Source organism: Chinchilla lanigera, unplaced genomic scaffold, assembly GCF_000276665.1.
Source record: "Chinchilla lanigera isolate Chin_1 unplaced genomic scaffold, ChiLan1.0 scaffold00021, whole genome shotgun sequence".
NCBI classification, from domain to species: domain Eukaryota; kingdom Metazoa; phylum Chordata; class Mammalia; order Rodentia; family Chinchillidae; genus Chinchilla; species Chinchilla lanigera.
In genome coordinates, this window is record NW_004955422.1 from 15,360,241 (window position 1) to 15,377,475 (window position 17,235).

The following is a 17,235-nucleotide window of genomic DNA, read 5'->3' on the forward strand; positions in this document are numbered from 1 at the left end:
TCTCTCTCTCTCTCTCACTTTCCTTCCTTCCCTTTCTTTCTTGGATGGAACCCAGGGCCTCAAGCATGCCAGCTAAAATCTTGAGCACTGAGTTATATCCCCAGCCCTGGAGCCCTAGATGTAGTTTAATTTTGTTTAAAGTACATTAAAGTAAACATTAAACAATCTCCATTTTTCATGATTCCAAAAATGTTATCTACTAAAATATTCCAAGTTGTCCATTCAAAGGCAAAATGCAAATGAAAATTAACATTGTGATTTTAAATCAAAATAACTTGAAATGTAAATGTTTAAATTTAGGTTTTTGAACATTTATTCTCATTAAATATCTTAATGAACATATAACAAATCCCCGCTCAGCCACTCTGATAGGCAGAGAATCAATATCTGCCCTCATACATAGTCCATGTAGACTTACATACATGCATGTTTTGGAGTGTTATGGTTTAGATCTAGAAGGTACCCCCAAAGTCTTGTGTGTTTGGAAGTGGGACTTTTTGAAGGTGATTGTGTCATGGGGAGTGCTAGATATAATCATTAGTGGATTGATCCATTGATGAGTTCATAGCTCAATGTGATGTTAGGAGGTGGGGCCTCGTTGGAAGAGGTGTGTCACTGGGGTGTACTTTGGGAGGGTGTATCTCCCTCCCTACCTCCTTCCTGCTCTGTCTACTTCCTGGCTTCCGTGAAGTAAGTAGCTTCCTCTGCCACAGCCCTTCACCATCACAGCCTTCTACCATGATGTTTTAGCCTTGGAGTTAGCCAGCCATGGACTGAATCCCCTGAACAGTGAGCCAAATAAATTCCTCCTCAAGTTCTGGGTGTTGGGTATCATTTCTCAGCTGACTAATACATGGAGTAACATGAATTGTTTAATATTGTGAAAGTAAATTTAAAGTGAACTAAAACAGAGACTAGCAATGAAAATCCTGAGCAGATATACCCAGTGAGACTAAGTGACCTTGAACTTGATAATTTGCAACAGCAGTGAAACTGAACTTGAGCTGTGTCTTGTAAATACCTATGTTAAAGAAAAGCAAAATAAGCTCAATTAGTCAGAAGCTGCCAACTAACAGTTGTATGATTAGACACTTTACAACACCACAGACCAAACCAACCACAAAACTTTAACCAGTCTGGTCTTTCCTTTGCCGTATTCTGTGCTAACCCTACAATTTCCTATTGTTTCGGTGGTAGAGCCTAGAACCACCTTTGACTTGGTGCTTCCCAATTCATAAATGCTATTTGTTCAAATATACACTTTACAATTTTATTGTGTCTCAGCTGATCTTTGACACTATTATCAAATGGTCGACACATGCCATAGGCCACTGTGGTGAATATTGAGTACTTCTAAAAGTATGATTGGAAAATAAAGTAAGGAAAGTCATGTCTTTAAGTACTGGGAATACTAAATCATTATGTAAGAATTGCTTGCCTTCTTGCTATTTGGAAAGAAACATCTGACCACTTAATTATAGTCCACTGGCGATTCCAGGACCCCTGAGAATAATAAAATCCAATTCAAATCCCTTCTATAAAATGGTAGTATTTGTACACCTGTAGTTATAACCTGTGCATATCCTCCTGTATACTTTTTAATATAATGTCAATGCTATGTGAGTAGTTGTGATACTTTATTGTTTAGGGAATAGTGACAAGGAAAGTTTGCATGTTCAGGGTAGGTCTGATTTTCTTCCAAACACTTTGATCTGAAACTTTCTCTGGATGGAGCCCACAGATACAAAGGCCAACTGCAATTGGTGTGTGTCTTACCCAGGTGCTTCTATTGCTCATGTTCTCTCCATGCAGAAGATTGTCCACCTGTGTGGTGGATTGACAACTGGTGGTCAACTTGTAACACCCAGCTGAATTGAACCAGCATGGTGCTGGATGTGGGAGGCCCACCTGAGAACTGTTACGAGCAGCATAAGAGGCAGAACTGGAGAAGAAGAGAGGCTGTTGGGAGCTGAGCAAGGCTGTTAGGAGCTGTGAGAAACTGTTAGGTGCCGTTAGAAGTTGTAAGGAGCTGTTGGTTCTCTTGGAGGAGCTTATCATCCTGGCTTTCCTGATAAACTCAGATGTTCTCATCTTCTGAGGAGCTTGGGACCTTGTTGGCACTGAGAATGGCTTCGGTTCACTTTCGGGGAGCTCTCATTCTTGCTTTGAGCATCACTTCCTGGCTCTGGAGGGGAAGACTGCACTGCTCAGTCTCCTGGAGAAGCTTATTGCATTGGCTGTCTTGATGGAAACTCAGCTGTCCTCATCACTGGAAGAGCTCCGGGACCTCACTGTTGCTGAGGATGGATGCGGTACTTTTTGAGGGGAGCTCTGGTTCTTACTTTGAGTGTCGCTTCCTGGCTCCAGTTCAGATCCCTCAGCCTGCTAGCACAGATCCTTCATCCCATGGGCACAGACTTTCTAGCTTCCACTACTGACCTTTGGACCTTCCCAACTGCATGAGACAGGCCTCCATAAGACATTGTCATGGACTGTAGACCTCCAGCTGGACTTATGCAGGACACTACCATGGGATCCAGGCCCTCAGCTGGATTCTTTGGTCGTTAATGTGCAGATAGATTTCCTGCACCCTCTTTTCTGTATTATTCTTTGGATGACTATTATAAATAATCTTATAAATTATGTGTCCTGTGTTATACTGTATTTTGCAAAACCCCAAACTATGACAGTCTGTCTGTCTGGGTTTTTCATGTCACTTTCCACAGCTACCTGGTGCAGTCACCTGTGTTCAAGGACTTGTGAGAAGAGCTGACATGAGATTCTCAGGGTTTGGCCTGTTCTTTCTTAAGGATGTAGGACCCCCAGATTGTCTTGTTGTCAACTCTCTGGGCAGAGACTTCCTCTAAGGAAAGGGTGGTCTCCGGGTGAGCTGTCTCCATGTTACTCCAGCTCCAGAGGCCGGACTGCTCATGCTTGTCTATTGGGCAGAGTCAGAGGAGGTCAGAGAGATATTGTCCACTTGAGTCAAGCAGAGGATGAAGGACAATGGCTCCTGAGAGAGGAGCCCAGTTTATGGTGATGCCTGGGCTGGTTCTGAGCACTGGGTGGGTGGGATAGTGAAGGATGGCTGAGGGTGCGATACAACTCTGCTTCTGAGAAAAAGATGAAGGCATAAACAGCGGCACAGCTCTCAGCGGGCTGAGCGTCTGTTCCACTTGGGGTCATGTGGAGGTGGATGAGTCAGATCCCAAGGCAACCCTGTGTGTCTGAATATTAAGGGTCCAGCTGCCCAGGTGGGGCTGAGAACCAGGGGCAGGCACTGTGTGGGAGTATAAAGAGGGTGTCTGGGCTGACAGCCTTGCTGTGAGGCTTGAGAGGCCATGGGGAAAGAAGCTGGAGCCACTCTGGGCTACACTTGTCCTGCTGTGGGGATCAGGAAGGGTGCCAAGCTGGGCTGTTGGACAGCACTGCTCTGAGGAGAGTGGGGACTGAGAAGCAGCGCACAGCCTGGGAACCTGCAGAAGGTTCCCCCACTGTGAAGTGAACTCCAACTTTTCAACTTTCCGCTGGAAAGGGGTTTCATCAACATCTTTTTTGAAGAAAACAAGGCAAGAAAATGGACCTTCAGGATGCACAGGATAAACGATTCCCACAACTGTAGGAAAACAGGAATTAAACCCACCTCAGGCTTAAATACTGTCATTACAGATGATGGCAGGGCAGATAGCTGTGACTCCACCGAAGTCCCCCCAGTCAGAGATTAGACTCTCTGTCCACTTACTACACCCCATATCCAGATATCTAAAGCAAGTTTTTGATAGCATTGTATTGCAACAGCAAGCTGCAGAAGTCTGAAGCTTGGTTTGAACTTCTGGGCATTTTAGTAATGCAAATATCTTAGCCTTAACATCTCAGTGACATTTCACCTCTCTGCTGAGGTCTTGGAGCTCTGTAGTTTCCCTATGTAATGTGTTCAGTTCCCAGACATAGTAACCTTACTTGGTTTTGATTGCCTAGGGCTGAGAAGGTAGGTCAGCCCTTGCCCGAGCCCAGAAGCAATGATTATTGTGTCTTAAGTGGATGACCTTGTGGGTGACCTCTCCACACTGAATCTTGCCCAGTGACTCAGAGCATGGTTGGTCCAGGGTAGCATCTGGACCCAGAGAACCATCCAGCAAAACCTTTTTCATCTATTGTGGCTAAGACTGTAGAGCCTATTTAATGCTAGGGCACCTCCCAAGCCAGACACTGCTGACATGCGGTATGCTCTGATGTTTAATGTTCAAAGGAAAATGGGCCTCTAGCCCCCTGCCACCAGGTACTGGGATTTTAAGAGCTTGATTTGCACTTGGGGGTGATTTACTTATATACCAAGTTATTCCCACCACTATTGTTAATTTGTACAAGAAGATTTTTGTATAAATATGGTCTCTATTCTTTTGAAAGTTGGCTTTTTCTGACCTCCTCATTCTGCATTGACATGTGTGTACTAGTCACTTTCCTGTCACTGGGACAATGTACTCAATAGCCAAAAGTTAGAGGAAAAGAGATTTATTTCATTCATGATTTCAGAGGGTTCAGTCCATGATTACCTGGCTCCAAGGCAGAAGTGGCAGGGTGGAAGGCTATAGCAGAAGAAAGCTATTCACCCCATGGCAGCCAAGATCAGAGAGAGAGGAGCCCAGGATAAGAATACACCCTTTCACATCCCACCCCCAGTGACCCACCTCTTCCAACCAGGCCCCACCTCCTAACAGCACAGTCAACTGTGAACTCATCTGTGGATGAACCCACTGGGGAGCATAGCATCCTCTCCAATCCAATCACCTTTCAAAAGCCCCATCTCTGAACACATGAAACTTTAGGGGGACATTTTAGATCAAACCATACCAGTGTCTCATATGAAGACATTACCTCTTATTTTTTCTTCTAGAACTCTGTAGTTTTGCTTTTCATTTTTAAATCCTAAGCAAACTTGAAATTTGTGTGTATGTGTGTGTGTGTGTGTGTGTGTGTGTGTAAGGGGGCTCTATTTCTTACATTTTTCATAGGCATACACAATTATATCAGCCCCATATACAGTCCCTGACATTGATGGTTTAACTTACAATTTTTTAACTTTACAAAGGTGCCAAAGCAACAGACATTTAGTAGGAACTGTACTTCACATTTTGAATTTGAGGGGGCTGGGGATTTAGCTCAGCGGCAAAAGTGCCTGCCTGGCAAGCGCAAGGTCATGAGTTCAGTTCCCGGTACCGGAGAAAAACCAAAAAAAAAAAAAAGAAACATTTTGAATTTGAATTGTTTCTCAGGCTAGTGATGTGTAATAAAATACTCTCCTGAGATGTCAGTAGGAACAGGTGCTGTAGCTCCCTGTCAGCTCTGTGATCACCAGGGGAAACCACCAACATTCTGTAGTTTCCTGTGGCTCTTCTAGGATATTCAGTAGGTCAGGTGAATTCACTGTATTTTTGACTTGCCATCTTTTCAATTTATGATGGTTTTTTGAGGACATAACCCACCATACATCAGAGAGCATCTGCATCCTAGTAATTCTTCCCTTCATCCTGACATGTAAGATTTCCTTATTCTCAAGGCCTGTCCCAGGATTATCTGCTTTCCCTTGAACTATGTATCTTTGTACTGTACCATGTGTACCGTTTTCCTGTTAAAACTTCTCCATAAGCCTCAGCAGCTATGGGTGCTTCTCTTGTCAGTTCCCACAGTTGTCTTGGTTTCTTTTTCCTCTTATGTGAACTTTTAAAAGTGGAGTGTTAAATTCTGTGAGCAATCTTATTAAGGTTTTCACCAGAAATTGCACCAAATTTCAGTTTGGATAAGAATGTCCATATTTTAAAATATTAATCCTAACATCCATGATCATTGTCTATCTCTCCATTAAATAGGGGTTCTTCTGCATTTCTTTCTTTTTAAAAAAAATAAGGTTATATTAAATGTCTCCATAAAGGTCTTAGAGATGGTGTGTTACATTTTCCTTATCACCTTTGCTATTGTTGGTGATATAGTATTTGGTGAGTGTTTTTCAATTACAATAGCAATAAGCTAATGTAAGAGAATTCGGTTAACTTTTGTATATCAATTTTTTATATGCTGTTTTGTCAGACTTTTTCATTAGTTTGTCTCTAGATACTCCTGGGTTTTCCATGTAGAGAAGCAGATTATCTGAAAGTGATTCCCCCCTTTGTCTTTTAGTCTTTAAATAGTTTAAGCATTTATCTGTTTGCTTGCATCTCATTATTAATATCCAGTACAAGATTTGGGTCGATGCTCTGTTCAGTTTAAGGAAATTCTCATTTTTTAAGAATTTGATCCTGGTTGGGGTGGTTCTTGTCATGGTTCCCCAGTGTCCACCTCAGCACTGTCCGGGGTCTGGGCCTCTTACTCTTGCTGGACACAGACCTTATTGAACATATGTCTGAGAGCTACAAACTAGGGCAGCACCCAAAGAAGGGACTCTTGGCCTATAGTTTCTCATGTCACTTGTGTCCCTTTAGGTGCTTCCCAGGATGCCTTTTACCTGAGAAAATTGTTCCTTCCCCACCACGGTGAGTGATTCTATGGAAATGCTAGCTGCATAGTCGAAGTGTGTCACAAAGAGGGTAAGAAGAGGATTCATGCTGGTTGGGTGGCAGCTCTTGAATTCTGCTCTAAGAAAATATGCAAGCCTAAACAAAACCTGGACAAAGCAGGTGGCCCATTTGCAGTAGGAGGTCACACAGATACTTACTGGGGCCTAAGGAGAAACATAGCCTGCTCTCTCTAAAGGCTGGAGCAGGAGGAAGCTCTTGGAGGCTGTCTTATGTCTGGCTAGGAAAGACAGATATTACCCATCCCACCAAGGAGATGGACCACGGGGAATGCTGCAGCATAAAAGAGAAACAGACTTACCTACTAAGTACACTGCCATCTGACTAGTCCTTGTCTTAAATGTCCTAGAAGGCTCTCAACACAGAAAGATTATTTTAATAGTATTTTAAATATTGTTTTAATTCAGACATCTGGTTTTTCAGCAGCTAGTCTTCTGACTGGGGCATAGTTTTGGTATAAAGGAGAAGGTACTGAGTGACTGTAATGTCTCCAGGGTTCTTTTCTTCTGAATAGAGAACCACTTCAGATTTTCTGCTGTCACTGTCTTTAGGCCGTGTGGCGTGGTGGCTAGGATGGAGTTTCAACTTGATTGGCTTTGGGATCTACCTCTTGGATTGGTAGAACACACTCGGAAGTGTGTCTGGGTGGGCCATGGAGTCATGAGCATGGGGTCTGTGTTTAGTCCCTTGCCCCTTCTGTTCTGGCACTGTCTCCATTGCCCTGCTTACTGTCCCTTATGAATGAAACACCTTTGCTTGGCTGAGCCCTCCACTGTGACATTTCTACATTTCAAAGGCCTTATCTTTGACTACAGTTGCGTGCTAAGTTCTGGGGATTAGGACTCCCGTATATGAATGTGAAGGGCACAGTTAAACCCACACAAGGACCAATGCCTAGTGGTGTCTGGAGTCTAGGGAAGTGGGGGACACAACCAGAATATGTGGTGTCTCCATGCAGTGCCATGCAGCTGCAGACACAGTCGCTCTCCTGGGACAGGTAGAAAAGGTTGCCTCAGTGGGGCCTGAGGGACAGTGGAGCAGTGTGGAGCAGGGACAGCTTTTAGGCTGGTCTCTCTGGAGAAGATGGTGCCTGACTGCGGCTGACCCCTTGGTCTCTCAACCAACGCTACTTGAGTTCCCTGTGGCTGGTGCCTGGGAGTCCGTGTCCACCCATGTCAGAAGCACCATTGGAAACACTTTGGTGCAGCCCACCCCTTGGCTGGGCCCTCTGCATTTCAGCTCCTCTTCTGTTGACATGTTGTGTGGGTGCAGGTGGAGAAAGATGGATTAAATAAACCCAAAGAAAGTGCCTGCTCTTCTCTCAGCTTCCTGGGTTGGCCTTTTAGCCAGTTGCCTGTAGAATACCAGAAGCCACTCTTCCCTGAAACCCACCTCGTCCTGGCCCCCTGTACTAGCTCTCAGCATCATGACGGTGACATCACTCAGAACAGTGTTTCAGACTTGTGGCAGAACCTGGATTCCTCCAGTACTGGATTCCAGATCCACAGGTTCCCACGGAGACTTCCCTCAGTCCTGCTGCTCTGTCCTTGACTCCAGTTCCGATGTCTGAACAAAGCCCTAGGGCAGTATGGGGGAAGGGTAGTCTCACTGCTGGAAGAATGAGAAAGTTTTATGCATTTAAATGCAGAAAATAAATGTGTGGTCACAAAATCTACCTTCCCACATCTCTTTGAGATTCCTTTTGAATAAAGGCCTTTTTTCAGTGAAAAATATTTAAAATCAGAAGTCAGCATCAGAACCCTTGAACTTTTTGTAGGTGATCTACAAAAGTTTGCATCCTGGATGATGAAGGTTTTATTTGCTTGTGGTTTTAGTGTATATATATGCCTTCCTCCAGGGTGAGCGTTCATATTTCCATGATGGCTGAAAAGGAAAATCTGTGCACCTGTCCATCAGGGACCTTAGGGGACTAATGAGCCATTTGAAGAGTTTATGTTTTCTTAGAGTGATTTAGCAGCCAAATACAAGTCTTTGTGGAAATTGCTTTATGGTGGTTATTTTCTTTTCTCCTTGTTAATAGCTGCCACAGCAGGGCTGATGCAAGAGGCACTTGCAGAGTCATTGAACTTTATCGACCTGGGATTTTATGGCTTGGACTTTTCCCCAGAGAGAATAGTCACACTGAAAGCAGTTGCCTAGGGGTGGCTTTCCCTCCTTGGCCCCAGCTCCGAATTTTCCAAAGGAAGCCAGGCTTGCAGGTGTTTTTCGGTCTTTGCTATTGCTCCCTTTCTGCAGAGCTGCCTTTGCAGTCTGGTCTTGAAAGGGTTATAAAAAAAGATGCACCCGTCCCCCGACACTACCAGAAAGAATACCACGTCCCTAGGTCTGTTTAAATGTCAGGTGAGTGACAGATGGATGATAGGTATAAGTATGTCTCCTGCAATTATCTGGGACATACTCAGAGTAAAAGTTCTTTGCTACTTATCTGAAATGCAGATGTTACCTCTGGTTACCTCTGTTCTACCCAGAGGCCCTACCAAGAGTTAATCATTAAATGTTGGCCCAGGTCTCTGAGTCAGGTGTCTGCTCTTCCCACAGAGTTGTTAATCAGGTTGGTCAAGCCTCTGGTTAAGGTCAAGACCAGGATGTCAGGCCTCCACCCTTGAGATTCCAGACCCTACCGCAGAGAACCGGGCTGATGTGACCCAGCATTTCCTCCCTCTTTGCTCACCCCCCTGCTAGACACAGTCTTGTTCCTCTCCAGAGCTGGCTGATGGGGCCCTTTTGTCCTGAGGCCTGATAACAGATCTATCTGTTCATGATCATCTCCCCAAAGCCAACTCAAGGGGTGCGGTAGGCCTGTGTTCCCACTTGGCAGTGTTGGCTAGAGCTGAAACACTGCTGCTGCCTGATTAGGGCCCACACTTTCCCTTCCTCTCTCCCTTCTGAGTCCCGCCAGTCCTGTTCAGGGTGTGTCCGCTGAGTGCCCACTGTGTCCCAGATGATGTAGGAACAGCAGAGACTTCAGCACACAAAAGTCCTGCACTGATGAGCCTCCTGCCTCTGCATTCACTAGGTGAAGGTGCGAAAGAGGAGAGACCAGGAGGCCGTGGAGGCCATGAGTCTGCAGGAGGAAGATGGGGACTCTTTTTTGAATATCAAGACATTGGGTGCAATTTCAGTGGCCAGTGGCAGGGGGTTGGGATGCATCTGAGAGAAGCCTCCAGTGCTTACCCCCAGGAAACTGCCTAGGGGCAACATGGGCAGGACAGGGCCAGCATGGGCTATGTGAGCTCCATTGGGAACTCTGTTCCCCATTTCCTAGGGCCTGATGCTGGGGTTGCAGCTATGCACTTTCTGGGGTACTATAGGTTGGTGTGAAAGGCCAATGCCTACCTTGAATAGAAAGAGCCAGCAGAGACTGGGGTGTACCATGTCCCACTTCTGCCTGCTCCCTGGGAGCCCAAGGACAATTGCTCCTCGCCAGCTGCTGACTCCCGTCTGTGCTAGTGATACCCCAACTCCAAGCCCCCTATTTTCTCCTGGACCCTGCTGGGGTTGAGGTCAGTGTAGGCTCAGGAATTGGGGAGAGGCGCCTCCTAAGTGGAACTAAATCTGCTCTCAGCCAGCTCAACACCCTCAATGCAAAAAAGCCCTGGAATAGCAAAACCCAGCACCAGGACCCTCCCAGAGCCATCTCCTGTCCCTCATGACCATGTAGGCAGTGAACGCTGTCCCTGTCTCACTGTCTTGGGCAGCAAAAAACGTGCAACCTTAGCCCAGAGGAGAAACTGGTTTTTCATGCGAAGTCTCTGCTTCCTCCAATTCCTTTAAAGCTGGAGCCACCAGCTGTCTCAGGATGGTCTGGAGCTCTGGTCTCAGTCTGCATGCCCATTAGACACCAAAGAGCAGGATCAACACCAGGCCAGTTAAACTAGGATTTCTGGCCTGATGCTGGCATTTTTTACAAAGCTCTCAAGCATCTACCCTGTTCAGGCAGGACAAAAATGGGATTCTTCATCAGAACCCAAGGCATGGTTGGAAACAGTGGCAGTTAGAGAGTATGTAATTGTTATTACAAGTTGAGCATCCCTAATCCAAAAGTCTGAAATCTAAAATGCTCCAAAATGTGAAACTTTTTGAGCCCTGATGTGACACTGCAAATGGAAAATTCTGTGTCTGACCTCGTGGAACAGGTCACAGTTGGAACACAGATGCATTGAAAACAAAACTATAGTGTATAGTATATAAAACTACTGTCAGGCTGGGTTTACAGGGTGTATATGAAACATAAATGAATTTTGTGTTTAGACTTGGGTTCCCATCCCCAGGATATTTCATTATATATGTGCAAATATTCCAAAACCTCCAAATCCTGAAATTTAAAATGCTCTGCCCCAAGCATTTCAGAGATATTGAAGAGATATTGATCATATAGTATAAGAGATATTGATCATATAATAGAACCAGGCACATTTTGCCATTTATGCCTGTTGACACACATGCAACCAGCAAATGTATAAAAGCATGAATGAATCCATCACTACAAGTTGCCTTGAGGCCAGGGCCTTTCTGAGATGGAGGGGGCAGGGACCCCAGCACTGTCATCCACCCCCCAGCTCCCCACATCTGTGGGCAGAAATACATTTGACTGCTGGACTCTTATCTGCTCTGACATTTCAATTCAGATTTACACTGAGGTGAACTTTGGAGTTTTTATTTAAAAACTTGCCTGGCTGATTGGATAATTCCTTGCTAGAGCTGTTTGGGGGTTCAGGAAGCACCCTCAGATGGGCTTAGGGAGAGGGGGCCCCTGTCAGGTGGCACTGGCTCACAGCCTGGTGGGAAGGTGACCCACGAGCAGTGTCAGGAGTGAGAGCTGTGACGTGGAATCTCCCTGGTTCTCTGTGGATCTGGCAGGTCTGTGGGACCCAGGGAGTCACTGCAGCTGGCTCCTGTACTGTGGTGTCACCTGGCAGTGTCCAGAATTGCCACATTCTGTTGATGGTCAAAATAAACTAGAAATCCAGGTTTTTGAATGAAATATCCAAATTAGTAAGCATTTAATACCCCATCTGTGCCAACAGAGGGTGTGTCAAACACAAAAGCTGTGGGTCATCTGTGACTTTGATCCTCTTCCTGGGTCAGCTGGGACTTTTTCAGTAGGAATGGAGCCCCTGACCTCAGTCACTGTGGGATGGCGGAGGGCAGATGTCCCTTCTGGAAAAGTTCCTTCGCAGCCCTTGTTTTTTTATTGCAGGTACTGAGGGTCTGGGAGTTGTCCTGTGAGGCTGACTGGAGATGGACACACACCCTGGAGTTCATCCCAGGGTAGGCCCCACAGCAGGGTTTAGCAGGAAGGAGAGGCTGAGCTGGGAACCACCTTTCTGAACATATGCCAGTAAACAGTAAATTCTGAATAAGTAGAACGTTAGAGCAGGACTCTTGAGTGCTGCATGCAGTTATAAAACACCAGAGCAGAGGCCACACCCAGGCCTGGTTTGAGATCTATGAGGCAGGTGAGCTGGGGGCTGCAGTGCACCTGGGCGGTGAAGGCCAGCTGCCTCTCTAGTGTTCAGAGGCAATGGAAGTATGCTGGGCACACCTCTTTGCTTCTGCTCCCATGAGAGGTGCAGCCACAGCTGAAAAATGACATGAGGTTGCCAGGTGAGCCTGGGGTGGCCGCAGCCTATGCTTTACAAGAGACTGAAATTCAGATATTTATGTGGAAATAATCATTCTTGTTATTCAGCCAAGTGCATTCCCATTTTAGGGACCAGAGCATCAGAAACTAGCATGGGTGCCTCTTTTCTGTGCTTGTGCAGTCATGGTGCACTGTGTGGTCTGTAGATCAGATAAGGGGTGATCTCAAGAGGCCCCAGGAGAACACGGAGCCAGGGCTGTGTCAGGTAAGAGTGTACAACCACAGTAACTGGAGTCAGGAGACCCAGCGTGTTCCTGCACCCACACCATCTGTGCCCTGTGAGCAGGTGCTGTTCTGCGCCATCCTGAGGACCACGAAGGGAAAGGAGGCCATGCCGGTCACGTGCTCTGTAAACTGGGGATCATGATGAGCACCTTGTACGTAAGGAGTGTCTTGTATGTAAGGAGTGTGTGTAAGGAGGATAAAGCTACCTTCCTCCACTAGCAGACTGCTAGTGCATCCCTGATGCGTGGTAACTGTGTAGAAAGAGTCTCAGTAGAATTGGAACTATGGAGTTGGGGTCATTTCTGTGTCATTATCTTTAAATCCCACTAGAGCAAATAATTGGCCATAGACTGTCTTGTATTATGAAGAGTCTTCTTAGGTATCCTCTTCCTTGTCCTTTCCTGCCTTCCATTCATTTACACATCCATCCATCTGTATTTTATACAAACATACATTTGCTGACTTAATCATCTACCTACTCATCTACCTACCAGTCTCTCTATCCACCTATGTATCTGTCTATCCATGTATCCATCCATTCATCCATGTATATATACATCCATGTGTTTACCTAGCATCCATCCATGCACCTACTCACTCAGCCATTCATCTCCTCTCCATCCGTGCCTCATCTGTCTGTCCATCACCCTCCTTCCTTCCCTGTCTCTATCCCTGACTGCCTTCTTCCATCATTCCCTCCTCTCTCCAGCTCTCCTTCCCTCCCTTCCTTCCTCCCTTCTTTCTATACTGGAGCAAAACCTCTCTTTCCTACCACCTTCCCAGATTCTCTGCCTGAGACTTCTGAATTAGCCTGACAAAATGTCCACAGAAGAAAGTAGAGCACGTCATAGAAGAAGCTTCACTGAAGAGTGACTTCAAAGTGACATTTAGAACTTAGGTTTTGGTAGCTTCTCAGCAAAGGAACAATGAATTTTCCAGAATCATAAGGCAAAGGGAAGGACCGAAGTTAACTGGTTACATTGTAGGGTGGTGGATGTATGGGAAAGAGATGGTAGTCTGTTATGTGGATCCTCTGGTGTGTCTGCAGCCTGGAAAATGTCAAAGTTGACTCTTTTGTTTTCCCTGTTAGGGGAGGGGGACACCCTTGTCAATTTATGTCCTGCTTTTAGTCAAACAGAAGAGGGCAAATCGGCTTTTTTGTGTCTGTTTCTTTTCTATTGCCTGCAGCTCAAAAATGGTCCTTATGCCAAAGTGGCATGTTCTGGAGTGCTGTGCAAACCAGAGAAAGAAAAATCATACAGAATAATGCAGAAATCATCTGTGTCTCTAACTTTATCAGAATTTGATAGTTTATCACCCTTGCTTGGACTGCCAGAAATACATGGCTCCCAGCACCAGGGTTTCCTTACCCCAAGAGAAGGGTCCTCTAACTTTAAAGCTGATCTCTGCCATCAAATGCTTCCTTGATGCCAGGCTAGATGAGCATATCCATGTACAGTCTGTGGGATTGTGTTACATCTAGAAACGAGAGTAAGTGGTCCACCTTATTCTGCAATCACACCCCTCCTGCTTAGGGTCATCTGTGTGTGGCTCAGGCTCATTTGTTCTCATGGCTGTGAGGTCCATGGCCAGGAAAGACCATAGCTTAGCCATGCAGCCCCTGAATGACCTGGATGACCTATGTCTCCACATGCGCAGGAGAGCTGGTTTTTGACATCTTTCCTTGTGCATGTGGCTTTGAACTTACTTACAGAATTGATGTAGAGGTGGAATTGCTTACAGCCTGGTACCTCCCTCGAAGTCCTCAGCAGCCCTGGTATAATCCAGCATTTATTCACTTCTTTCTGGGCCCCTGTTTCCAGGGATGGAGGGCGTCACTGTTGTAGTCAGCAAAGACTGGATGACCTGCTCCCAGGGGTCTATTATTATCTTTCTCAATACTTGCTGAATGTCCTGGTCTGGGGCAGCCATCTGAAATCTGCCTGGGTCATTGCTGGGGAGGTGTTACTTCACTTGACTGTGAGCAGGGGGCCCTCTCAGCTGCCACCACCTCTTGCAGACCCCCACATCTCCAGCTTTAGCTTGCTTGTGGTCTGAGTTTCTGCTCCTCTGCTGGTCCTGGAGATTACCTCCTTTCCAAGCCCTGTCTTTCTGTTCTATTTTTACTGGCCCATCTCTATTTGAAGCAGGGGGTTATTATAGTGAGCTCTCACTGCCCCTCTGACCTGATGCCTGTATTTCTTCCTTGCCTGCATTTCTATCCTCAAAGAAAAAAACAAAGGTAGCTGTTTCTCTTATGTGGGAAGTTTCAGCCTGCTGGGGCCCTTTGGTGAATCCTCGGCAGCTAGAGCTCCTTTAATGCTGGAATTCACACATTGGGGCCAGAACTCCCAGGGCCTCCCTGGTCCTCGCTGCTGCACTTCTACTCAGGCTTGGGGGAGGAAGAGGGAAGTGCTGAATTCTTGCCACTTTGGGAACCAGTACATGAATTCACAAGGGCAGCCCTTGGCTGCTGATCACACCAGGAACAGAGCAGGTTCCACAAGGGCTGATTTCTATGAGTCCCTGGCTCCTCTTTAATTTTCACGTTTCCCATTGCTGGTTTTCTTTCTTTTCCCCACAGAGACCTGGCCACCATGCCACGTAGCCCAACATCCAGTGAGGACGAGATGGCCCAGAGCTTCTCTGACTACTCCATGGGCTCCGAGTCTGACAGTTCCAAGGAAGAGACCATCTACGACACTATCCGGGCCACTGCAGAGAAACCAGGTGGTGTGAGGATGGAGGAGAGCCAGGGTGACACGCTGGTGATCCGTGTGGTCATCCAGGACCTGCAGCAGACGGTGAGCCCCTCTGAAGGGTGTTGCTTTACTTCAAGTCTTTTGCCCTTTTGTCCGTGTCTGGGTGGTGTTGACCATGGCGTGAATACCAGAGGAAATATACTTCCAGTTCATCCTGGACTCACAGGGCTAAAGACTCTGGACTGGTGATCCTTGATTTCTAGAGTGCTTCCCCTGCATTGGCTCCTCTGGGGTCCCTCCTTCCTCACTTTACACAGTCCTGTGTTCCTACTTCAGTCTGCAATATTCGCTGAGCCCTTATTTTAGTCCATTGCATGTTACTATAATGCAATACCTGAGGTGGGCTACCTTGCAAAGAAAAGATGTTTGTTTTGGTTCATAGTTCTAGAGGTCCAAGGTCAAGGATCTCATCTGGTGATGCCTCCTTGCTGGCAGAGTAGGTGGTACAGGGTATCAGATGGCAAAAACAGGAAACATAAATGTGTGTCTGTCTGGTCTTTGCCTCTTTTGATAAAATCACCAGGATCCAACTCTGGGGCTCCATTCTGGTGACCTTATCTAACCCTGATCACCTCCCAAAGGTGCCACCTTCAATCACATTAATCAGTTAAGTTTCCCTCTCTTAATCCCTCAACACGGGGGTTAGATTTCAACCCAGGAAGCCTTGGGAGCACTCACTACATCCAAGCCATAGCAAACACTTGCAGTGTCCCAAGGCTGAGGCCAGCCTGGAACAGTTCAGTCTCACAGGAGAAGCCGAGTGGCAGGTGTGTTAGCACTCAGCCTTCAGAGTCCATGTGGGATGAGGGTCCACTGGTGTTGCCTCTGCCCCTGCTGATACTCAGTGTGTGTGCATCCTGGCATCCTCAGCTGTCCTACTTCTTAGGGTGTAGGACACTGGGGCAAAGCCTCCCTGCCCAGTGCTGCCCCTGGTCAGTGACCAGTTGTGCCCCAGCCCCCAGGGCCAGTGTGTTTCCTGTGTCACTGCTTGTCCATAGCAGTTGTTCCTGGCATCTGTTGCTATGGTGTACTTCCTGGTCAGTTTCTGGGCCCTTGTGGGCAGGTTTGCCTCTCCCCTAGAGGGCAACCACTGGTGCTTGGGTTGGGCAGAAGTGGGTTGGCATGGTAGATGGCATGGATGTGGCAGCAAGACAGGTTTCCCAAGGAGCGTTCTATATGCTAGGCATTCCTTCATTGCTCTCACCTCTCTCCTTCCTCGCTCTGCAAGTCAGGCAGATGAAATTGGAACTGCTTGAAGCATAGATAAATGCTCCCAGAGCTGACCTCTCCCATCTGCTGGGAGAAGGCTCAATTCACAGGCAGCATTCAACACATGCTTGTTGGCTTTGCTGGTCTGTGATACTGGATCTTGCCGAAGGGCACTGACATGAGGTTGCATGCATCCAGTTACTTTCTAATATTCACTCAGCAATTGTGAGCATCTCGGATGAGCCAGAAGCTGTCTTAGACATTGGGGCGGGAAGCCACGGAGGGTGACAGGATAGTTCCCTGAGGTGGTAGAGGCCATAAAGAGAGTGTTTTGGGGTGCTATGAGCCAGAGAGTGATGGGAATGTGGTGGGGGTAGTGGGGCAGTGGTCTCCGAGAGTGCCTAAAGTAGCTGGTTCTTCGAGGCAGGATGTATTTAAAGCCTGCCCCCCCAGAAGTGTAAATGGGAGCCAGATCTATAGGTGATCTGAGGTCTCGGGTGGAGTTCTGGAACCCCCCATGGGTCCTCCTCCAAACCTGTCAGGAAGGTGAGGGGAGAGGAGAGAACTCAAGGTGTATGTCAATTCCTCACCTGCCCTGGCCTTCCCAGGAGCTGTACCTGGCTGCGGGGGATGGGGGGAGAAGGGGAGCTAGACATGTGGGCCAGCCCTAAGCCTCAAAAAATGGTCATGAAGATTTGGTGAGGCAGTAGCTAGCTGTGTGTGCACACTCACATGTACATGTGCACATCCTGCCCTTTGCATCTCCTTATTCATGTGGGTACAGGACTATTCGCACAGTCACCCT

At 46.8% G+C, this 17,235-nt stretch overlaps 1 protein-coding gene across 3 annotated transcripts in view; it reads left to right on the top strand.

The window, feature by feature from the left end:
- Shank2 (SH3 and multiple ankyrin repeat domains 2) overlaps positions 1 to 17,235 on the top strand; it is a 522,268-nt gene that overhangs the window by 64,441 nt on the left and 440,592 nt on the right. For all 3 annotated transcript variants that reach the window (XM_013514155.1, XM_013514157.1, XM_013514156.1), the window contains one exon: positions 15,044 to 15,263. In XM_013514155.1, coding sequence (XP_013369609.1) covers positions 15,044 to 15,263 — 220 coding nt within the window. The remainder of the gene's footprint in view (positions 1 to 15,043; positions 15,264 to 17,235) is intronic.